At 50.7% G+C, this 23,735-nt stretch overlaps 1 protein-coding gene and 1 long non-coding RNA gene across 3 annotated transcripts; both read right to left on the bottom strand.

Moving 5' to 3' along the window:
- Positions 1-61: 61 nt before the first annotated feature.
- On the bottom strand, positions 62-23,264 carry MTURN (maturin, neural progenitor differentiation regulator homolog). 2 transcript variants are annotated; one of them, XM_059712670.1, is made up of 3 exons: positions 22,901-23,264; positions 12,349-12,429; positions 62-5,360 (listed from the first exon to the last, which is right to left on the bottom strand). In XM_059712670.1, the coding sequence occupies exons 1-3, from the start codon at positions 23,060-23,062 to the stop codon at positions 5,250-5,252; spliced, it is 354 nt and encodes a 117-aa protein (XP_059568653.1). In that variant the 5' UTR covers positions 23,063-23,264; the 3' UTR covers positions 62-5,249. The 2 variants fall into 2 exon arrangements, with proteins under 2 accessions (XP_059568653.1, XP_059568652.1); XM_059712669.1 differs by having other exon boundaries at positions 12,349-12,471; positions 22,901-23,250.
- On the bottom strand, positions 8,087-12,169 carry LOC132243089 (uncharacterized). The gene is made up of 2 exons (XR_009454787.1): positions 10,754-12,169; positions 8,087-9,821 (listed from the first exon to the last, which is right to left on the bottom strand). It is a non-coding gene; the product is annotated as an uncharacterized LOC132243089 (long non-coding RNA).
- Positions 23,265-23,735: the final 471 nt, after the last annotated feature.

The following is a 23,735-nucleotide window of genomic DNA, read 5'->3' as shown; positions in this document are numbered from 1 at the left end:
CAGGACGTGTCCCCCAGGACCAGCCAGGGTGCAGGGAGTAAGAAAGAGGCAACCACCACGGTGTTTGGAAGGCTCTTTAATAGCAAGCGTATGGGAATTACATCGTTGGATGAGGTCCCCTCTCCCGGGAGAAAGGCCCAGGTGCGGACAGGGTCCCGTTTTGGATTCACACGGCTGGAAGCGTCTAACGAAGGGCAACAACGGTTGGCAACCCATTTCACAGTTTTGTCATTTACAAGAGATTTCTCTGAAAGGAAATGAAAGGCAAAGAAAGCATATACACCCTGTTTTGTTTTCTGCCTAAGAAAACCCCCCAAATGGTTCCTTGCTTATGCTTCTCATTCAATGGCTAAACTGCTTTTGTACACAGACGCAGACTGTTCACAGAGTCTCAGATTCGTTCTCGAATTGACCATTTATGTTCTCCCCCAAGGAGCTGCTCTGTTCACAGAGTCCTGCTCCTTTCTTCATCCGCACGGCCGCCAGAAGGTGCTTCCAGTGAAAAATAAATCTTCAGAAACAGAAACGAGAGAAAAGAAAAAACCAGGGAAAGGCAGTTCTACCAAGAACAGACTGTCAGCTTTCTCTGCGGCACCGAGCCTCTCGAACACACAGTTCTCAGTAAATGAAATGTTTATTTTCCTGTGGCCTGGTGCCGCGTTTAACTGCTTATGCCTCCTCAGCCTCACAATGCTTTCAATGGGCTTTCTAACGCGAACTGTTCACAGCTCCTCTATTTTTGCAACCCAAATTTAAAAAAATATCAAAGACAACATATTATTTGACAATTTGCCCAGTGAACGTGAGCTGGAGCTATTTTGCCATGGGCACCACGTTGCCATGGACACCAGAGGCTACTGGCATCCTGGCAAGCGTGAGAATGATGCTGCATCACCTGGTCTCACAAAGCCAAGATAGCGGGTTGAGTCTTTATGGAAGAGGATTCGTTTTTCTTTCAGAAAAGCTGTAGGCTTCTCTGGTAACCTGAAGATGAAGCCGCTGGCACTGGCATCTTGAGTTAACACTCACTCTCGGGGGGGAGGGACATGCACCCCGCCTGAGCTTTAACTGTGCTCTTCCTACAACCCTGGAGCTGGGTGCAGTGGGTGGGCCTCGCCCTCAGCCCATGGGAGGGGCGTTTCCGACCCTAGGTCTCCTCAGCAGCTGAGAGCAAGACCAAGTTGGGTTCCCGTTCAGCCTGGCATGTGATTGGCGCCTCTCTGAGGCCTGTTAGCACTTTGGGCAGATGGGTTTCTCTGGCTGACAGCTGGCTCACCCAGGACAAGGAGTCCACCAAATTTACGGGACCCTTGCCGTCTCCCTGGCTGGGAGGCATTTTCAAACACGGACCTTGCCTCTGAACACTTGGGCAGGCAGCCCCTTTGAGCATATCAGGCTCCTAGTGGGACAGCATGCAAAGAGTGTTCCTGGACCTCACGTGATAACTGCCTCCTGGCTTTTTACTTTCTTTTTTAAAGACTCAGACCCGAATTCTGCCTTACTCATCTCCTCCCACCCCAGACTTAAGTCCTGCCTGCTCCCGCGTGCTTCCCAAGTCATGGGAACTCCCAAGTCATGGGAAGCTGTTGATGCCACAGTTTCCCAACGTGTCTGTCATCACATGCAAGGCAGAGTCCGGTGCTGTGGCACCGCAGCTCCCCAGGTCCACACACGTGTGCTCCGAGGAGATAGAAACGATCTTTGGAGACGTGACTGTGCCCGAGAATGGCTTCTGCTCACGTGAAAAGCGGCAGTAATTAGGGAGGTCAGAGGTCTCCACTTAAGCACGCCAGGAACTCATGCTGGCACCAGGGCACAAGGGGCATTCCTAAGGAAGAGGCCTGGTGTTCTAGTCACTGAAGAACAAGGACTACGTGCTGCTCTGAGCCTGGGGGCCTGGGGTGGACGCCTCAGTGTGACTGAATCCGAGTGTGGCAGCCACCGTGTGGGTTTCACCTCCTTCCCTGGCTCCATCATTCACTCTCTGATTCCCCGAAGTCTGCTCGGGGTGATTACCAGAGAAAAGTAACCAGTAGCCGCCAGAAACATGTCTCCGTGACTCACTCAACTCCAGGACCAAGGTGTGGTAAGGTCATCACAGGCCCGCAGCGACCAACAAGCAACCATTCCCTGTTCACACACCTGCACACTCACTCACACAGATACACACACACTCACACTCACTCTCCACTGGATGAGATGGCAAGAAAGTCAAAGTCACCCCTTCCAGCTATTCCTCATGCAATTTCCCCTCTCAGTTAAGTTAGTTACTCCACTTCCAAAGCCGCAATCTGTCAGGGCACAACTAAAACGACACCTCCCACAGGCAGAGCATGCACAGCGGAGACAAGTCTGGTTTCTATAACTCCTGGGGCCTGGCTCTCACTAAGGAGCAGTTCCATCAGCCCCGCAGGGTCAGGTCCCAGGGGGTGTGGGCGCTCACAGAAAACAGAAACCCGTTCTAAGGTAGCCCGGGGGCCAGGATCCTAAGGACAGTGAGATTCTGAATCTATTTCCTGCTCATTTCCCTTGATTGTTGCTCTTCAGACCCACACACATCTTAAGGCAGTTGTGGAAGAATAGTGGTTAAAGCAGGAAGGGCAAAATCCCTTATTTCAGGCCAGTTAAGTGACTTGCCCAAGGTCACGCGGTTACTGGCAGAGTCGGCACTAGAACCCAGGTGCCTCTCCTAACTCCCGGCCAGGGCTCCTCCCACTGTGCCCTGGCGCCTCCTGGGAACGTGTGTCTGAGTCTGTGAAAGTCCAGCCATAGCAGAGACCGCAGGCTGCTCGCCCCAGTGACCAACCAGGTGCAACTGTGCTGTGTCAACCCTAACACCACACACGACCCAGACGTGTGTGCGTGTGGCAGTGAGCCCTGGCGGGGAGGGACACAGAGAAAAGGAAGTTTAGAGGAAACAATCGATTTGTTAATGCCTTTTGAGGTTTTGCCAGGAAAGTAAGGAACATACAGTGATGTTATCCCCAACCCCTGGGGCAAAACAAATACCAGCTTTCTCCCCAGTCCAATGAACGGCTGAGTCTACTTCAGTTCAGTGTTTACAAACGCAACAGCCACATGAGAATACCAAAATGCATTTAGTCAAAACCTAACCCCTTTTTAGATAAAATAACGTTTTACAACCATGTCCATCCCATTTTCAAACATATGCACATTTAGGTTTTGAGCCTCTAGGACACACACATTCCAGTTTACCTTCGAGTGGAGCACACTAGTCGAGCGCCTTCATTTCAGCTGCAGAAGGCGAGCTGAGTTCTGAGCAAGAGCTACAGAAGGGGCGGCTGCCCACACACCTGTGCTCAGGCCTCGAGCCAATCAGATCCCAGCGAGCGAGCAAAGCCCGGCGCGCGTTCACCGCATTGGATGAATCATCAAGGTTTGTTTTGTTAATAGGCTCCCTGGAAGGAAATTCATTTGACTTGAAATTAACCTTGACTGTGTTTTCCCAAGACAAGAAAAAATGTGGTTCTGACGCCCGGGTGGAAAGCACTATGTAATTTTACCCAGTGACTTAAACTGTGGTGCACCATCTGACCACCAGCAGCCCGGCTCCTCCCAGCACCAATTAAACAGAAAATGCTGAGACCATCAGGTTTACACCGACGTGCCTGGAAGACAGACAAGACTCCCAGAAGCTCTGAAGCCTCTGCGGCTGCTGTTTTTTTAAATTTGTTTAAATCAAAGCTTTCACAACCTAACAGGCACGCCTGTTTAAAAACATCCCCACCCAGATGCTACGTTTAGCGAAATGCTATAAAAGAGCATCGGCATCCATGTTGTTAGGACCAGAGATGCAGAAGGGCACAAGAAAAGGAATATTTTGAGTAAGTCCATGTTAGCATGACGAAGGGTTTCTCCCAGAAGTATTTGTTGGCTAAAGGATGACGGGCTTTTTTCTGTGAGTTAGCTGAGTATTGTGATCAAACTTCCCCTCTGAACCAAGCTAACCTGCCATCGAAAGATTCCCACTTTGGTGTCACTTTAAATATTCACTGCAGCCCTGGCCAGTGTGGCTCAGTTGGTTGAGCATCATCCCATGCACCAAAAAGTTGCTGGTTCGCTTCCCAGTCAGGGCACATGCCAGGTGCTGTGCACTAGATCCCCAATAGGGGGTGTGCAGGATGCAGCCCATGGATGTTTCTCTCTCACATCCATGCTTTTCTCTGTCTCCCTTCCCCTCTCTCTCAAATCAATAAAAAAAAGTTTTTTAAAAATACACTGCAATTGAATTTTGAAGCACTTGATTACAATTTTTAAGTAAATACAGTGGGATCATTTTCTTGACTTTTTTTTTTTTTAAAGAATAAAAGACAGATTAAGAAAAAAGGATTCCATCATATTTTTACAAAAATGTTATCCTGGTTTATTTTCCCATTAGATTTATCTATGGCTTCAAAGTTGATGTGGCCCTTGGATTTTAGGTATTTTCATGATTTAACAAGTTGCCACCTCATTATAAAGAGAGAAGGTAAATGTTTCCTGTCATATGTGGGACGGTTTACAAACAGCCTAAAGAAGTTGGGAACTGGTGTCCCCCATTTATGTTTTCCACTGTTAAGTCTTGGAATTAGCATGTTTTAAAATAATTGACCAGGCAAGTATGTGTATACAACCAGGAACCAGCTACCACGTCCCCAGGTAACTCAGGACTGGTCGCACACTGGGAGGGTCTTCCCTCCCTCCCCTCTTCACCCAGCGCTGAGTGGCGATCCTTGTCTGCCCTTGTACTTGCACTTGTGCAGTGTAATGACTAGGTATTAAAACTCATGCTTTAAAAGCAAAAACGTTCACTTACGACACATCACCAGGTACATACAAAGTGCAGACTGCAATTCTTCTCTGCCATGCTTTCCCTCCATAAAGTCACCGGTCAGGACTCAAAACACATCCTTAATACATTCAGAGCTCCCTACACTCGAGTCAGTGAATGTCAATTCTCCAACAGAAGCTCAAGAGAGAACCATCAGCCACAGAATGGACTCTAAATTAGAAACGGCCAAGGCTACCGAGACAACGCCATAGGCACCCACTGACACGGGAGTCAAACGCAGGTCACTTCTGAGCGTAGCTCATCCCAGATATTTTGTGGTTGTTAAGAAGGTATTTCGTTTTAATTTGGAAGCTGGGAGTCAGGCGTCCTGTTGCTAAGAGCTAGCCCAGGAGCAGCACGCGAGCCCGCCTCGGGGACCACGGGGCTCACTCCTTGGCAGGTGGGAGCCCTTCCAAGTTTACTGCTGGCTGACCCCCATTTGGGGGTGGTCCGCCTCTGGCTCCTCCTCCTCCACGTCTGCACTGTACTCTTCAAACGCATCGTCGTCAGCATCCGGAAGCCCCAGTAACTGCAGGGAGAGAAGAGAAGCAGCTGTGAGCCCCAAAGGCCCCAGGTAGGAAGGCCACCAAAGGCATCTGCTCCAAACTCAGCAGCACTTACAGGACTCAGCACAGCAGCTACGGATTTCCCATGAGAGTCTACCCAACGATTATGTTTATAAACTTATTAGAGGGAGATAACCCTTCAATGGACTGGGGCCCAAAGGGCTCATTTTTATTGGGGAGCCTGGAGATTCTCTACTTTTAAGCATTAAAACATGACCCCTCCTCCCACCTCTGTACAAAGATATGCTATCCACACACACCCACACATATCTGGGATGTTAGCAGTAGTACAATGACCAGTGCGACTGTCCCATCAAGATGTCAAAAATCGATTCCCCTCATTTTCTCCCCTAAAAGCACAGCTGCTATTATTTATAACACACATGAAGAAATGTGGAAAAACTCTGAAAAGGTTCAACAAAGTGGTTAAATAAATTACTATGTGCCCAGAAGATAGAAATCTTATATAGCCACTTAAAATAGTATTTTTAATAATCTAATGATATAAAAAAATACAACTGTGAAAAGAATGTGTTTACATTATGATACATAGTTCTTTAAGTTTATACACAAATGCATAGAAAAAAAGAGTTCAATGAAATACATCAAAATTTTAAGAGCATTACTTTTTTTTTTTTTTTTTTAAAGAGCGTGCCTCGGACAGCGGCAGCAAGAGGAGAGGGCCGGGCCGTAAGAGCATTACTTTTAGGCATTGTGATTCTGGGTAAATTTTTTCCTTTGTGACCTTTTCATATTTTCCAAATGCTCTCTAGTCATCATCAGGGAAAGTCACAATAATCCACAGCAAACATTTTCTTAAAGCACTGGCTGGGCTTTGGTTGGAAACGGAGTGCCATGAGCTGGGCTGCATCGATATGAACAAGAAGCTCTGGTGTTGGCAGGAAGCGTGACCTTGGGCACTCCTGAGCCTTGTCCATGATCATGGGCATCCAGCCCCTGGCTCCTCAGTGAGATTACGGCATGCACGTGGCCAAAGGACTTCCTCACACGGTGACCTCATCCTGGGTCAATCAGGTTGAGGCAACTTCACCAAATGGCCCTATGATCTAAGCTCTAACTGCATTAAGACACTAACATAAGATGGGCCACTCTGTTGGCTTGCACTGCCTCCCTTGTGCCTTGCCACGCCACCCCCACCCAACTCCCTTCCTTCTTCCTGCTCCTTCCCAACTCCCTAAGTGAGCAAAGGATAAGAGCAGAGTCCCAATCATGGTAATGCTTTTGACTGAAGTTCTCAAAACACAACTCTGGCTGGTCTCACAGAGCCCTGTGCACACACTCAGGGCAAGAGCGTCTGTTGGCGCTCCTGGTCCATTGTGCACGTGGCCGGCCAGGGCGGCCGCGGCCGACTGCAGACACGTGCCTTCTCCTTGGAGCGCCGAGTACAGAGCTGTCTCTAAGGGCCACTGTCGACTGGGAGCGGTGGGGCAGGAGGAGCACATCCAGCTCATCCCAATAGTTTGTAACAATCTCTTGAGCGGTTGGGAGAAGGGAGAAGCTCCTTGCCCTGACCACGGCCTCCCTTCCATATCTTAGTGGATGGAATGAAAGATCAAGTTTGTCTCTCAAGAGAGAGGAGAGATGGTTGGTACCCTGAACGCAGGTGACTCACATTCCGGGGTTCAGGTTTTATTTGAAAATCGAAATAAGTCAGACAGAAAGAGTTAAGAACCATAGGAACTAGAATGTGCCTGGGATTCCAAACGATATCACCCAGACACGTGACCGTCTAGCATTCCCACCCCTGTCTCCATTCCCATGCATGGCGGGTAAGTCTAAATTTAACTTCTGGATCCGAATTGTGAACAGTCAAGATCGATCAGAGACAGGAGTGCAAACAGACTGGAGAGAATCCTGGAGCCCTTCCTCTCAACGCACCCACACAGTCTTAGGAGGAAAACGAGACAGGCCAAGAAATCCTGTCGTGTACATTTAAATGACTGCTGGTAGTTATGATCACTTATTCCTTTTTAATCGACTGGAAAAAAACCTGTATGCTCTCTCTGGACAAGTGTTGGCATTCCCAGGGTCTTGCTGTCCACCTAGCTTCCTCTGAGCAACCCATGATCAGATAGAACGGCGGTTCTCAACCTGTGGGTTGCGACCCCTTGGGGGTCGAACAACCCTGTCACAGGGGTCGCCTAAGACCATAGGAAAACACATATAACAGTAGCAAAATTACAGTTATGAAGGAGCAACGAAAATAATTTTATGGTTGGGGGTCACCACAACATGAGGAACTGTATTAAAGGGTCGCGGCATTAGGGAGGTTGAGAACCACTGACATAGAACTCCTGGGGCCCATCCACCCCAACAGGATTGTCCGAGATGGTAGAGGTGCCAACCCTTGAATTAAAGTTCCATAGACCCAAGAGAGCATGGATTAACTGAAGGACTGAATAGGGGCTTTTTGGAAAGTGGTGTAAACGAGTTGAAGCCACATTCAGTACGGAGATGCTAAAGCATTTGGGGCATTTGCCTCCATTTATCTTACTGATCGTAATGCTGCTGGTACCAAGAGACCCGAGACCCGGGCAGTCTGTCTTCTTGATATGAGGAAAAGAAGAGGCAGGTGGCAAGATGACTAACGGGCAAGAGTAGTTGCCACTCTCTTACTTTTAGGGGCCACTGTATTTTCTGAAACACACACACAAGGGGTTGTTTGTAATATAATGTGAGCAAAAAACAAAAGCCATAATCAACTTAAATTGGCACACGGCTTGGTTCGATTCCAGGCCCGGGTGCCAGCCCTCCTCCCGCACTGAGCAAGTCCGGATTCTGCCCTTTCTCCAGGCCCCATCTCCTCATGAAGCCCCCGCCGGCTCTGCGTTACTCAGCGAGCCCACTCACCCCTGGCACTCCTAGCCCTTCTAGCACAGTGTAGACCAAGCATGTCAAACTCGTGGCCCGCGGGCCACATGCCTCGTTTATTTGGCCTGTGTTAGCCTTTGAGCTTGACATGCTTGGTGTAGACAAAATTAGCTTTTATAAAAAACACATCATTTCTGATTATAAATGTTTTCTGTGACATCACAGACAATTTAGAAAATACAGAAAAGAAAATAAATATCACCCATCACCCTGCCACCCAGAGGCTCTGCGGTCAGGCGCCCCCTGGGGGATGGAGTGTCCACTCATCCTCCTTACAGCACTAGGAGGATGAATGCATCTAACACAGAGAGCCGTACGCATTAGCTATTGAATGGTGGTTATCATTTTGCCCAAACCAATGGTGATAAACTTTTGACTATAATACCCCATCAATACCTTTTTCCATCCTTTACGGTAGCCAGGTGCCTCTGTTAAGCATGTGCTGACAGCACTTAGCAAATTGGTTTTTCTCTCCACCAAGAACCCACGAGTCCTATACAACATTTCACGAAGTCCTGCTCACTTCTCAACAGTATTCGAGTGTTGTAAATGCTGTCCTAAGTACCCCACGAGAAATGCATCATTTAAGCATCACAGCAACCCTAAGATAACGACTGTCATTGTTTCCTAATCTTACAAATGAAGAAACTGAGAAACAGAGAGGTTAAGTAACTTGGCTAAGGTCACACAGCCATCAAGCGGCAGAGCTGGGATTTGAATCGCTGCCCCAGAGCCCGGGTTGCTCATCAATGAAGTATCCTGATTCTACATCACTGGGGAGAGACCACAAACAACACCCTGAAGTTCACATCGCTAATGTCCTCCCAGGAAACAGCTCCCTAAAGACCCAGGAACGTGGAGAACGCAGAGCAGGGACTGGAACCCTCGGAGTGTTCTGCACAGAAAGCACCCGGCAGAGCATCTGGACCAAAATAAACGCTCTGTCTTGTAACGTGGAGTTTCTCGGTGGTTTCTGTGTCTGTCTCTCCCTCCACAGCCAGCTCCTTGGGGGCAAGAGCGGGCGCTGTGCCCTGTCCTCACTCTCTAAAGCAGGGCTTGGGCAAATGCAGGTGACCGACACATATGGTTGAAAATGTGATGAAGTAGAGGAAAAAGAGTAAAATGGCAAAAAAGGATAACTTTTATTTTTCCTTTTCACATCCAACAGCAGATTTATTGGGGTGGTGGTGGTTTTCAGTGGGGGGAGGGCAAACAAGAGAAAGGGGGAGAAGCGCAGCCCACAGAGCTGGTGTGTGGAAACAGCTCCGCCTCCGGGCAGGACGGCTGGGGAAGGCCAGGTGCTGACCCCGCCCTGGGCCGTGCACGCAGGAGCGCACGGCTGCAGCAAACTTAATTGACTCTGCTTGACTGATGCCCCAACGACAGCAGAGGGCTGTCGACAGATGGATCTTATCTTTCTAGAGAGACTGCACAGGGCAGGGGCTGGCGATGGGCTGGCCAAGGGAAACAGGACTCACAGCCAGGGAGGAGGCTGTTCTACGGTGAAAGTGTTCCTCACGTGGCTTCCCCGACTGCAAACAAAAGCACCACGTTTTCAGGGAAACGATGTGCTGACGCTCACCTGCTTGACCACCCTGTAGCATTGGGGCATGTGCTACTCCAGCAAATACTTTCCACTACAACAGTGACAAGACCCTCCCTGTGTCTTATTTCTAAATGCAACCTCCCTTAGGCAAAACAAACAGGTAGCTCTGGCTGCTATGGCTCAGTTAGTTGGGCATCGTCCTGTGCACGGAAAGGTTGCCAGTTCAATGCCTGGTCAGGGTACATGCCTGGGTTGTGGGCCTGGTCCCTGGTGGGGGGCAAGCAGGGGACAGCTCATGGATGTTTCACTCTCACATTGATGTTTCTCTCTCTCTCTCCCTCTAATAAATAAATAAACAAATAAATAGAAATGTGAAAAATCTATTTGAACCAAGTGGGCTTAGAAATTTTTAAAAATAAAAAACAAATTGGTTAGATGAATGATACAAATCAACAAAGTGTGGACAAAAGCCACTAAAATTCCAATTCTTGTAGTAATAGTGGGTTAAATGATTGGGACCAGCTCTCCCACAGGGAACCAAGAGCTGCATTAACTATGAAAAGTGCCTTCTTGGATACATTGAGGAATTCGGACCTAGAAGGGTAAACCTGCTTCTGTCCTGAGGTCCTTGCTGACCGAGGAGAAGCAGTTAGAAACCTGACTGAATGGCTGGCCTATGCTAAGAGCTGGGGGACCAGACAAGCCCAGGGTCTCCCAGAGGAGCAAACTGTGATGAACCATCCCCACGGTAAGCTGGGGCCCCACAGGCCTATACCTTTGCTTTGGTCTGAATGTCTGTGACTGAAGTTCATGTTGAAATTCTAACCCTTGAGGTGTTGGTATGAGGAGGTGGGGCCCTTTGGGAGGTGGGAGGTGATTGGGTTGGGAAGGTAGATTCCTCATAAATGGAACCAATACCTTATAAAACAGGCCCCGGAGACAGCTCTCTCCTTCCACCGGGTGAGTGACGATGAGGAGATGGCTGTGACCGGGATGTGGGCTCTCAGCAGACACCAAGTCTCCAGGCCACTGATGGTGCCTTCCCGGCCTCCAGACTGAGAGAAGTCCATTTCTCTTGTTTCTAAGCCACCCAAGTCTGTGGTAGTTGTTAGGAGCCTGATGGGGGTTGGGGATGGGGCCTAAGACAGCTCTCAGGACAAGGATCAACTAGGAGGAGGCAACCCTGCAGCCTGGCTTGGCATCACCTGCAGAGTCTGAGAACCACAGGTCTGCCATTGTTCAAAGGCATTCTCAGGCCAATAGGCCTAAGCCCTGGCAGAAGCAAACAGCCCCCACTTCACCCCCTTTATGAAGGTACCTTCATCGTGGGCCTCAATTTATTCCTATATATAAATTTTCAAATATATAAATCCAACGCCCAAAGAAACACAATAGCAGGAGTGAGAACAGTCAAAACAAATGGCAACAAACAGACTTACAAACCTTGAAATACTGGACTACCAAACACAGTCTCTCATGCAACCATGCCTACTCTGTTCAGAGAAACTGAAGACAAGCTTGACAATTTCAGCAGAGAAGTGCACACTGTTTTAAAAGATTTGAAAAAGAAATGAATAGAAATTCTAGAGCAAATATCCTGACCGCATAGAGTCCAGAGGGCAAGGAACTGAACTCGGCAGAAGTGTGGGGACACTGGCTCTACCTTCCAATAATGATACAGGGAAACAGGTCACTTTCACACTTGGGTGAGTATTCATTTTACATGCTTTTCAGCAAGAATGAAGGTACTGCTAGCTAGACACAAACATAGATTCCGAAATCCTAACGGGTGGTGGTGGTTGGGTGGACAAGCTCTCTATGGTGAGTTTATAAAGAGAAAAGAATGGGACCCTTGCCCTGGCGAGTTCGGCTCCGTGGATAGAGCGTTGGCCTGCGGACTGAAAGGTCCCCGAGTCAATTCCAGTCAAAGACACATGCCCAGTGTGGGGTGTGCAGGAAGAACAATCAATGATTCTCTCATCATTGACATTTCTACTTCTCTCTCCATCTCCCTTCCTCTCTGAAATCAATCAAAATATATTTAAAATAAATAAATTTAAAAAAAAAAGAATAGGACCCACACCCAATTTCATGCCCACAGGTGTGGAGGTACCTCCTTTGTGTAGCCTTCTGGCCGCCCCCTGAATATAGGCCTCACCATTATAAGGACCTGCAGCGCACTTCGCAGCAAGTTGGCTGTAAGACTCCTGGGTGAGGACAGGGATACTCAGTTGTCTCACGAAGGCTGTTTGCTTCCCACCCTATCAGCGATTCTTAACTCCAGTGATGCTAGAAATAACCCTCGTCCCTACACCGAACAGCTGTGTCACATCCCGTTCCCCCTCCCTCCCGCCCTCAGCCACCCTCCAGAGCTGCTATCTTTAAGCCACCAAGCAGACAAGAGACAAACAATTAGTCATCCCAGATTTTGCCCAATTTCCCCACGATCCACATTTTTTCAAAGGGCAATCCGGGTAGAAAACAAGGGCTTTAGAAGCCGGGCGGGCACCTACGGGTCTGAAAGACTTGAAGACTTTTTCCAAGACTTCCTGGAGCGTCTTCTTGCCGCAGGAGGAGATGTAGTCCTGTGCGAGCTGCAGGAAAGGCAGGCAGTCCTCGCTCTCACTCCACACGTGCTGGTGCCCAGGGGCGAGGGAGAGGAGAAAACAAAGACACAGTCATTACACGCAGTGCGAATCCAGAACGCCAGAGAGAGCGTTTCCATCACAGGAACTGGAAGAAGGCCTCCATTCCAGAGTAAGATGCATATGGTCACTGACTTGCTTGCTCTGAAAGGGATCGGAAAATGCAGACTCTATTTAGCCCGGCCAGTGTGGCTTGGTGGTTGAGCATCAACCTATGAACCAAGAGGTCACAGTTCAATTCCCCATCAGGGCGCATGCTTGGGTTGTGGGCTCGATCCCCAGTGTGGGGCATGCAGGAGGAGCTGATCAATGATTCTCTCTCATCATTGATGTTTCTCTCTCTCTCCTTCTCCCTTCCTCTCTAAAATCAATAAAAACATGTTTTAAAAAAAGAAAAGGCAGGCCCTGTGCTCCTGGCCTATAATCTCACCCGCTCAATTTGCAACAGATCTGCTCATGCTTTGTAAAAAGGGCATTGGGGTCAACAGCCCCCACCCATGATGGCCACTGCCCCCCCTTCCAGTGCAGGCCGAGGGCGGCTTTCAACCAGGAGGGAGCGGAAACCAAGGGCCTGCATGATCCTTGACTTTGCCTTCGGCTGTGGGTGAAGGATTAATCAAACATAGTTTGTAACCACTAACTTGGAACAAGACATTCTTTACCCAGATTAGCCTGTGAGTGGGGGTGATGGTAAATTTATTTCAAAATGAAATGAATTTAGGAGAACACACAGAAAAGTCATCACTCAGTCACTGGGGGGGGATGGGGGGGGGCAGGGGGCGGGGAAGACTTCTGAAAGTTTACCTTCTCTTAAAATGCTTTAAGAAGGCTCACACCCAAGCTTCACTTCACAATGTGAACCTACACCCAGGGGAGACTGGCTCTAGGTTTTACATTTTTCTTAAGGCTAGACGAGATTTTCTTTTTCTTTCTTCTTTTTTTTTAATCCCCGTGAGGATATCCATTTTAGCACATCTTTAGGACTAGACAAGTCTCTCCCTTAAATGTTCCAGGATTTGGAATAAGCCCAAGAAACAGGCGTGAGAGACCTAGATGAGGCAGTGACAGGCCATGGGCTACCAGGATAACGTCATGATGTGTATCAGTTATCAAAAATCACAGTTTAGAAGGGACCAACTAATGACAGCTCAACACTGGTTTTTAAAAAGTATAGAAGGTCCAGCCGGCATGGCTCAGTGGTTGAGTGTTGACCAATGAACCAGGAGGTCACCGTTTGATTCCTGGTCAGGGCACATGCCTGGGTTGTGGGCTCGATCCCCAGTAGGGGCTGTGCAGGAGGCAGCTGATCAATGTTTCTCTCTCACCACTGATGTTTCTATCTCTCTCCCTCTCCCTTCCTCTCCGAAATCAATAAAAATATATTTTAAAAAGTGCAGAGGTACAGGAAGAGGGAGACATTGGCAGCTGGGAATAAGAAGCATCAACTAAGCAGCAGGAGATGTGATTTATTTGGAGAAAGGGTCCATATCAAGCACATACTTACTCCCTCCCCTTAATACAAATGATTAGGGCAGTGGTTCTCAACCTTCCTAATGCCGTGACCCTTTAATACAGTTCCTCATGTTGTGGTGACCCCCAACCAGAAAATTATTTTTGTTGCTACTTCATAACTGTAATTTTGCTACTGTTATGAATCGTAATGTAAATATCTGATATGCAGGATGTATTTTCATTGTTACAAATTGAACATAATTAAAGCATAGTGATTAATCACAAAAACAATATGTAATTATATATTCAATATGTGTTTTCCAATGGTCTTAGGCGACTCCTGTGAAAGGGTCGTGACCCACAGGTTAAGAACCACTGGATTAGGGCATCACCCCAGAAAGTTCATGCCCATCACTCAATACACTCACTTCGCTGTCTTCCTCCCCATGGCAGCATTTCCAAGAACTAGACCTACACACTTCCAATACTGCTCAGGCCTAAGGGAGACTAACGAGGCACGATGTGCCATCTTCACAGCCAATTATGTGTGTTTCATAGAAGCCAAGGCCCATTTCCCACACACGCTGCTGGGTCCAGCAGGCTCCCAGGGTAGCTTTTGACTCGACCTAATAACGCTGTAACTTCGACATCCTCTAACTCAGAGAACAGTTCAAACACGACTCCCCATTAGAGACCCTTAAAGTTGTGGGGCCACTGAAATGCCATCTATGCAACGGCCTCTCCCAGTGTACGAAAGTGGGGCAGTACAAAGTGCTCTCATGTCCATCGTCGAACTTGATTCTTAATCGGCGGGGATTCAGCAAGAACAAGAAAGTCCACTTTACGGCACGTCTGCTCAGCACCCACGCTCACGCTTAAATGTTAACAAGTGTATTTCAAATTCTTATCCAAGTTAAAGATGGGACTACCATCTAGTACCACACAGGAAGGAGACTTTTAGCCTGACCTCCCTGGACCTGAAGATGAGAGAAAAAGCAGCAAGTCCAGTAGGTGCCTGACACCGTGCCTGGCTGGCAGGCAGCAGCTGTTCAGCACCGAAGTGCCCTTCGCCTCTGGAGTGTGCAGGAGAATGGGGGTGGGGGTTGGCCTTTCCACCTGCCACATGGCTAAGGTCACACGCTGAGCAAATCGGACTCCCACTGGGACTTCCCCAAGGACACTCTCCAAGGCAACTGGGGTGGTAGCTGGTTCAGAAGCAGGTGGACCCGTGGACGTGTACACCTGTTTCTTCAATTACAAAGTAAACGAAGGAAAGTGCGTCACTCACAGCATCAGCATCGCATCGCACCCACCTCTGCGTGGAAAGCGGCCTGTTCCTCTGCGAGGTGTCAATAGGGCATCTCTACCAGGAGATGGTTCATGCCACAGCTTTCCTTGCTCCGCTTCCGGAGTTGTTGGCTTGTGAACACATTTTGGAGAAGAATTAACACCCAATAAAGGGTTTCCCATCCAGTCTGCCCTAACTTCTCTCATTTGGCTAACTCACCCTGGATTCCCTGTCGTGTTCGTTTAAAAAACCAAACAAAACAGTTTTTACTAAATCCCTGCCCATATGATAAGGTGAGAGAGCACAGGGTTTGGAAAAAGACAGACTCAGGTGTACATGGCCCCTCAAAAGACACCACGAATGGTTTCAAATCCACTGTATCTCACAACAGAAGTGTTCGTTTTATCTTTTTGAAATTGTTTCCTTCCCAAACTAATCAAGGCCATCAGCAAAGATCCATAGAGTACAAAATGTGATGACCTAAAAAACAAGTGTGCGGCTAGGAAAGTAAGGACAAGGGGAACAGCAGAAGGAAAAGAAGGTAGAACCCAGTGAGATGAGGACACACAGTGCAAGGTGGACAGGCCTGGCCACGTGCTGAACAGGACACAGACTTGCCTCCAGAGCCCCACAGGAAGGCAGGAGATCAGTGCCCGCGGCAGTGCCCCCGGATCAAACAGCCTTCAGAACCAATGGGCAAGGGGCTGGGGGCAGGATGGTGACCTCTTAGGAAAAAGAGAGGGACCCATGCCAACACCAGGGCAGGGCAGGAAGGACGTCAGGTGGGTGGGCTGATGCCCCTGGAATCAGGATGTGGGTCTAGTCGTGTCCAGAGACAAATGGGTGACTGAAGGCCAGAGTCCTGAGCCAAGGGCTTGGGCGGCCTCCATGACTGAAACTCGGGGAGTGTTTGAAGCACCTGCAACCAAATACCAACTTTGGCCGTGAAAATAGGGGTCAGAGAATGTGTGGCTTTGAACAGTGTGCAGTGGTCCCCGGGCAAAATGTAAAAGTAGGCACAGATGTCTCGGCTTTGCGATGGGGTTATGTCACCACAGGAGAAATGCCAAGCAAGGGCTCCATGAAGGGGAGGGCCAGAGGGATCTCCGGCTTTAAGGTGCCAGTCACCTGGAGGTTTATTAAAACACAATGACATCACCGGGTCCTACCGGGACTGTCTGATGGGAGCAGGGCTGAGAATCTGCATGCCCAACTGGCCCCCAAGTGATGCTCAGGCAGCGAAATCTAGGGCCACACCTTGAGCGCCAGAAGCAGAGCAGAAAAGAAATTAACTTCCAAGGTGGGGGGTGAGCATTACTGACTACAAGCAAGTCCAAATCGCAGGTCCGCTGAAGCTCCAGAGCAACCTCTGCCTCCTGACAGATTCCGGCCCATTAGGAGCTGCCAGTCCCCGGTGGGAGCCTGGGCTTTGGGACAGGCCATCTAGGCCCTTCCTTCTGTTGTTAGGTTGGGCCGGAGTTTGTCATCCAAGCTTGCCCTGCTTCAGACAATAGACTGTGTCCTCTGCAACTAGGAAAAAGAGCTCCTTTCTGCTTTCTGCAGTGTAGACGGCGATGTCCAGCGTCTCCAAAAATGGTAAGAGAAGATCAAGGTCATTGAACCCTACAATGATCTTCTCCAGCACCCAGGGCCTTGCCATGGGCCTCACGCTCACTGTGGTCCTGACTTGAGAACTTTCTGGCATCAGCAGTACCAGGGGATCCATTTTGAGTTTTGGCAGCTTAATCCCTAGTGGACTGCGGTACACAGAAGAGATGGCATAAGATAAAAGCCAGGAGCCATCTCAGGCATGTCTCTCCTTAACTATGAGACCAAGTAACAACCTTTTGATTCTGGAGAAAATAGAACTTGTTGAAAGAGATGGCATTGTGTTTACCTGGTGGGACAGCGGAGAGAAAGCCCTTTCTTGGCTAATTTAACCTCTACCCTCCGACACGCAGACTTCTGCACAGGGTGGGAAGAGCGTGGCTGGCCGTCCCCATGACCTGCTCCTTATGTCAGCCACTGATCTGTTTTACCAGGGAGGTTACTGAGGCTCAGAAAGGTTACGCAGGGAGCAAGGAGCAAAGCCAGGACATCACCAGGGGTGCATGCCTTCAACATCAACTCCTTCACTTGCAGGACATAGAAAACAAGAATACTCACAGGAAGCTTACCAAGGTCCTAGGAGATACCCAGCAGACTGACTCTCGTTAGCAAGGGTCCAATCAGTGTCTATTCACATGGACCTGAACTGACATTACATAATGTGACCCTCCCCAGGATTAGCCACTCGATGTGTATAAGAAGGAAGGACATGTCTTTGTTCCTGAAACAGTCTCTCCATACATCTGCTCGGCCACTGTGGAAAGCTCTGCAGTCTATCACTATTCCCCACTTAATCCTCACCATAATAATGCAATACAGATGCGATTGCCCCCCCCCCCACACCCACCCTCCGACAGATGAGGAAACTGAGGGTAGAGGTTAAATGAGACAAGGGCTTTCTCTCCACTATCCCACCAGGTAAACACAACGCCTTCTCATTTCAACAAGTTCTATTTTCTCCAGAATCAAAAGGTTGTTACTTGGTCACATAGTTAAGAGAGACATGCCTAGAAGGGAAACAGAGAAAACAATATAGGTACAGCCATACACACATAAAGTTACCTTAGTTTTCTATAAATAAAATCTGTTAATACTATGACAACTGAGGTCTTTGTTTTTGTATCGAGGAGGGATTCAACTACACATTTCAGATCCAAACATGTGTTGACGGGTTGGCAGAAAAAGTAGGACAAGCGGGGAATCATTCCTTGGCCCCGTCATTAGCGCCCAGGCCCAGGGAGGGGCAGGGCGGTGCTCCTCGTTCAGAGTCCCTTCCTCCTGGCGAGGGCAGGAAACAAAGGAGGGGCTGCCGTGCCCACCTACTCAAGGGCCCCTCTGTCAGGCTGGTACATTAGTGGCTGCCACCACCCTGCTCCACAAACCTGGCAGAGCCCTCAGGACTCTCTGAGTTGGCAGAAGAGCAGCACGTGCCACCTGTCTGTGATCCCCGGCCCCTTCCCATCTGTAGGCAGGCAGAGTCAGCCCTGTCCTTGAACCTCCAGCTTCATTCTATCCCAGCACCTGACATCATGGGCCCTCCACAGGGAGAGGCCGGAACCAGGGCAGCAGTTCGGAAAGGGACAGCGTGAACTGGGTGGCCTGTGAAGCGAGAAGGGGACAGAGTGCACAAGGGACCCGGGAGCTGCCAACACGGAGGGGAAATAAAAGGAAGTCCTTGTTCCCAGGCCTCTGGAGCGCCTGGCCTTGATCTTGCCTGTGGGACACTCTGCAGGGTGGAAAGGACAGGCCTCTGGGCTTGGGCTCAAGTCCTGGCTCTGTCACGTCTTAGTGGCACAGTCCCCACGAGCCCCTTGCACTCACTGAGCCTGTTTCCTCGCCTGTGACATGGGGATGAGAATACCTACCTCATAGAATTTTTAAGAGGCTCAAGAAGCCGCCCTTGAACCCAGTCTGAACTGAGTCCCCAGCTGTCACTCCTGGGCTGCCTTTTTCAGAGTAGGGCTATGGTTTAAGTGCTCTCCCTCTTAACAGCTGTTGTGGGGAGTTAGTGAACCCCGCTGCACTTCAGTTCCCTCACCTGTAAAGTGCAGATAATTCTAGAGTACCTTACAGATTACTAAGAGTCAATGGGCTCATATATGCGAAGGATTAGAGCACTGGCCGATACACAGTAAACTGCACATGGGTGGAGCTGTTATTTTTTTCTGATGCTGTCATTCTTAAAATTTAACATCTGCACTAGACTGATGTGCATTCATTCTTATAAACACAGACTGAGCACCTTTCACGTGTCTGACAGTGTTCCCAGCGCTGGGATGCAGTGATGACCAAGACAGACAAGGTCACAGCTCTCAGGAGGCTAAGTCCAGTTAGTGGGGGAGGCAGAAAAGAAACTATGTACTTGAAAGAGACCATCAAGCACTAACCAGTGCTATGGTAAGACTAAAAGAAGGTGAGGGATTATGCTGTCAGGTTTTCCCCAGGCCTGACTGGCGTAAAGGAGCTGGCCATGCACAGTGGGGGGAGAACGTTCTAGCAGAGGGAACAGTGATACAAAGGCCTTCTGAGTGTGGCATGTCTGCAGACCAGGAAGGCCCATGTGGCAGGAACACAGCAAGCAAGGTGGATGAATGGCCCCAAATGAGACCGGAGAGGAGGCAAGAGACAGATGACGCGTGGGCTTGAAGTCAGGGGGAGGGCTTAGGCGTTATTGTAAAAGTGATGGGAAGTCAGGCGAGGTGAGGTGGGAGGGCTGGTGGCATGACCTGGATTATATTTTAAATAGATCTGGAGACCCTGGATCAGGGAGTCACCCCTGGATCAGTGGAGTCACCCCATTTTAGGCACTTTTCCAAACAGCCCGAGAGTTAGCTACTAATATTGTCATCCCTGTGTTACAGCTGTGGGAATCATGGCGTAGAGATGAATTAACTTCCCCTAAGGCGGTGGTCGGCAAACGCATTAGTAAACAGAGCCAAATATCAACAGTACAACGATCGAAATTTCTTTTGAAGCCAAATTTTTTAAACTTAAACTATATAGGTAGGTACATTGTTATTAACTTCATTAGGGTACTCCTAAACTGGCCTTTGCTAAAAACGTCCTCAATCTGATTGAGGTACGTTCGCTGAGGTCGACCCCTTCCAACTCGCCCATCCACACTCGTCTTGTATACTTGTTTCATCTATCTCCTTTCCAAAAACTGACTTCTGCGCATGGGCCACAAAGTTTCAATTGCACTGTAAGTGCGCGCCCGCACGTGGTATTTTGTGGAAGAGCCACACTCAAGGGGCCAAAGGGCCGCATGTGGCTCGTGAGCCACGGTTTGTGGACCACTGCCCTAAGGCATGAAGTTAGATTGGGGGGGGGTGGGGGTTGGGGTGCAAACCCAAGGAGCCTGATCCCAGGGCCTGCCCGCTCCTAACCACTAACCAACACTGTTTTAGATGGTGGAGTGAGGGCCAAGACCCTGTTTGTATTCCAGGTAGCCCAGGCCTGGTGCAGAATAAGCCCTGCATAAATGTTTGTTGAATGAACGATGTGAAGACACTCTGTACACTGAGAAATGCCATGTCAATATTCTTCTTAAGAAATCCTTCAGGTTTTAGAAATTCCAACCATCTCAAGTTCCTTTTTTAATGCTGAACAGACTCTCCTGGGAAAGGGAACCCAGTGCAGTGAGGACATTTACTTGTTGCCCAAGGTCATTTAACTAGAGGCACACAGCAGCTCCACAGACCTGGCTTGGGGCAGACCGGAGAGAGGTCTGCACTAAGAAAGCGCCAGCGGTTGGTTGGTTGGTTGGTGGGTTGGTCGGCATCTGGTCCCTGAGGGCCTCTCTAAAAGGAGAAAGGAAGTCCCTTTCCCATCTTCTTTCTTCCTCATCTATTTCATTGTCAGTGAATGAATATAGTCAAGCATTTTCCTTGTCCAGATGGGAAAACATTTAAAATATGGTGGTCTTGAAAAGGCCTGATATGCATAATGTTTCTGAATGGCTGGAGGTACTTATTCAAGACAAGAGAATGACCCTGAACTTTCCCACCTGCTTAATCTCCTTGGAGTAATTTATTTGGGCGCACCTCCTTCAATCCCAGAGGGAGGCCCATAAAATCCAGGACTTCCAGAGTCTCTTGCCCTAGGTCACAGTAAGGAGGGGGGAAGGTCACTGGGGGGCTAGGGAAGCCCCAGGCTGGGAGGGACTCCTAACATGGCAGTCAGTTGGACCCTGGCACCCTTGCCACTTGATCCCTGGGGCTTCCTCTCACTTTGACAATGGAGCAAATCCCCCTTTAATGACTCCCACTCCTCCTAGTAACGAATAACACTTATTCTAACCACAGCCCACAGTGAGTGTTCTTCCATAGATTTATAGCTTCCTTGCTCTTCACAAGTACCTGTGATGGGGACACCCTGACTTACTTCATGTGACAAGTGAGAACGTTGAGGCTCTTTAAAAAAGCAAGACAAGCACTAGCTTGTTTGGCTCAGTGGACAGAGCATCAGCCTGCGAACTGAGGGGTCCCGGGATCGATTACAGTCAAGGGCACAGGCTCTGGTTGTGGGCTCCATCCGCGGTGGGGAGGTGCTGGAGGCAGCCAATCAATGATTCTCTATCACTGATGTTTCTATCTCTCTCTTCCTCTCTGAAATCAATAAAAATATATATTAAGAGAGAGAGAGAGAGAGAGAGAGAGAGAGATAGAGAGAGATAGAGAGAGATAAGCTTTAAACTCAGAGAACCCCAGATCCAAATCTGTGGGGGGCTGTTAGGTGCTTTATCTATCCAATCTTCTGGGCCCTGGCTTTATACCCATTTTCTGGATGTGAAAACTGAGCTGGGTGTCGGCAACTGACCCGAGTCACAGGGCCAGAACTCAAATCTGGCTGTCACCCAAGGACATCCCTCTTCCAGAGTGCCCAGGGCTGGGGCCCAGATGGGGTGGGTGGAGGGGGTGGGCGGAGCCTGCTTTATCGCCAGGGCCACCTCTCCCGACCGAGAAACGTGGTCTCGCTGTCTCTCTGTAACTCCTTTGAGAACTTTCCCGTTGGTGGTGGGCGCGCGCCGGGGTGGACCTGGGCACGGCTTTGTCTCACCTACCTGAGGGGCAGGGCCGGGCGGTGTCTAGGCGCCGCCCTGCCTCCATCTGCTGCAGCGGCAGCGGCGCCAGCTCCAGGCTCAAGCCTGTGACCACACCGTAACCCGAGTCCACAGCCGCCTCCATCTTACATCTGGGGACCCTGACACCCCTGACACCCCACACCACCGGCCTTACAAACACTTCATGGAGCGCCCAGGCTTCCCATCCCCACCCCCTGTCCTCCTCATCCCCTCCCTAAACTGCCAGCGCCAAGATCCAAAGTGGGCGCAGGACGCAAAGTCGAGATCTGGACACAGCAGTTCCAGGTCCCGTCCCGCTGCGCCCGGGGCAGGAGCGGGGCTGGGGAATTCCCTCTCATCTGGGCAAACCACAGGCTTGGGGGAGGGGTGCGCGGCGGGCGCCGCAGCCGGACAGAACCCGCTCAGAAGCTCAGTGAGGAGCCATGGAAGCACAGGGGATAGGCGTGCCCGAGTGTGTGTGTGTGTGTGTGTGTGTGTGTGTGTGTGTGTGCGCGCGCGCGCACGCGCGCGAGCGTTTTTAAGATCCGGGGTGTAATTCCGCAAAGGAGGTCCAGGAGATGGGGCACCGCTAGTGTGGACAGAGGCTTTGTGTCCAAACACGCGGCGCAGGGAATAACCCGGGGAGCGGGTGGGGTTCCCCAGGCGGGGGCAACTGGAAGCCTCGTGTCCGCGCATCGGGAGGGAACGGGATTCCTCACCCGGACGGGGCGAGTGGGTGCAGGAAGCTCCGGACTCTGGATCCTGCGGGAGGGCTCGTGCGGGCCGGGCCGGGCCGGGCCGGTGCGCGGGGCTTTGGGGTCGCGTCCCTGAAACAGCCCCCCGACGCCCGGCCCTCCGGATCCTAAGGGCGCCCCTGCTCGCCGCCCACCGGCCCCGCCCGGAGCCTGATACCGGAGCAGCGGGGTGCGCGGCGGCGCCCGGTTACGCCCTCCCACCTCGCGCCCCGCAGCCTCCCTCGCGCGGATGCGGTCCCTCCCACAAGCACTCACAAAATTGTCCCCGCAGCCGTTGTCCGGACACAGCACGTAGAAGGAGACGCCGGGGTCGGCGTAGAAATCCATCCTGCGCTCGGTCTCCTCCGTGGCGATGAGCTCGAAGGGCGTGTTGGAGCACCATTTCTCCGCGACGTCCGCCAGCTGCTGGAAATCCATCCTGCCCGCCGCGCCCTCGCCTCCTCGCCGCCGCCTCCCGCTCCCTCCGCCTCCCGCCCGCCCGCCCTCCTCTCCTCGGCGTCCTCCTCCCGGGCCGGCAGCGCGCGGTCCGCGGGCTCCGGGGCTGGCGGCGGAGCCGGGCGGCGCGGAGTGCCCTGGTCCGGGCTCCTCCCGGCGGCTGTGTTTACATGCTGAGTGTAACGGGGTGGGCGGCGGCCCCGACCGCGCTAGCCGCGCCCGGCTCCGCCCCGGCCCGCCTCCCGCCCGCCCCCTTTCGGGCCGCCTCGGAGGCTGGCACAGACCGCACGGGCGTGCGCTGCGGCGGGGCGGGGTGGGGTGGGGCGGGGCAGGCCAGGAGCTCCGCGGGCTCCCCAATACCAACCCCCCTTTTAAATAAAGGAACCTGGAGCATCCCGGGGCCTTGGCGAGGCCGGGGCCACCCCGGGCTGTGACGTGACGGGCCGCAGCCAATCACTGGAGTCTGAGGCCTGCGTCCGGGCTTGCGAGTGGGGTGATGTCTCAGCGCGGGCCCCACACCCGTGGCTTCCCCGGCTACAGTGCAGCAGAGCGAGCTGGCGGTCCCTGTTACCGCTTTCTGGAGTGAAAAGGCCAGGAAAGCGCTTTCACGAATGCGATTGAAATGCAGGGACAGCCACAGAGTCGCAGATAACTT

Source organism: Myotis daubentonii, chromosome 10, assembly GCF_963259705.1.
Source record: "Myotis daubentonii chromosome 10, mMyoDau2.1, whole genome shotgun sequence".
Classification (NCBI taxonomy): domain Eukaryota; kingdom Metazoa; phylum Chordata; class Mammalia; order Chiroptera; family Vespertilionidae; genus Myotis; species Myotis daubentonii.
Note: the sequence above shows the minus strand (reverse complement) of the source record. Positions and strands in the feature narration are given on the sequence as shown.

What these genes read in the sequence shown, in the direction of transcription:
- MTURN (XM_059712669.1), bottom strand. Translation starts at nt 23,062, where the DNA reads ATGGATTTCCAGCAGCTGGCGGACGTCGCGGAGAAATGGTGCTCCAAC. An exon ending in ACGGCTGCGGGGACAATTTT is followed by an intron (nt 12,472 to 22,900) that starts GTGAGTGCTTGT and finishes CCTGGGCACCAG; the next exon opens with CACGTGTGGAGTGAGAGCGA. An exon ending in TCTTCAAGTCTTTCAGACCC is followed by an intron (nt 5,361 to 12,348) that starts GTAGGTGCCCGC and finishes CTCTCCCTGCAG; the next exon opens with TTACTGGGGCTTCCGGATGC.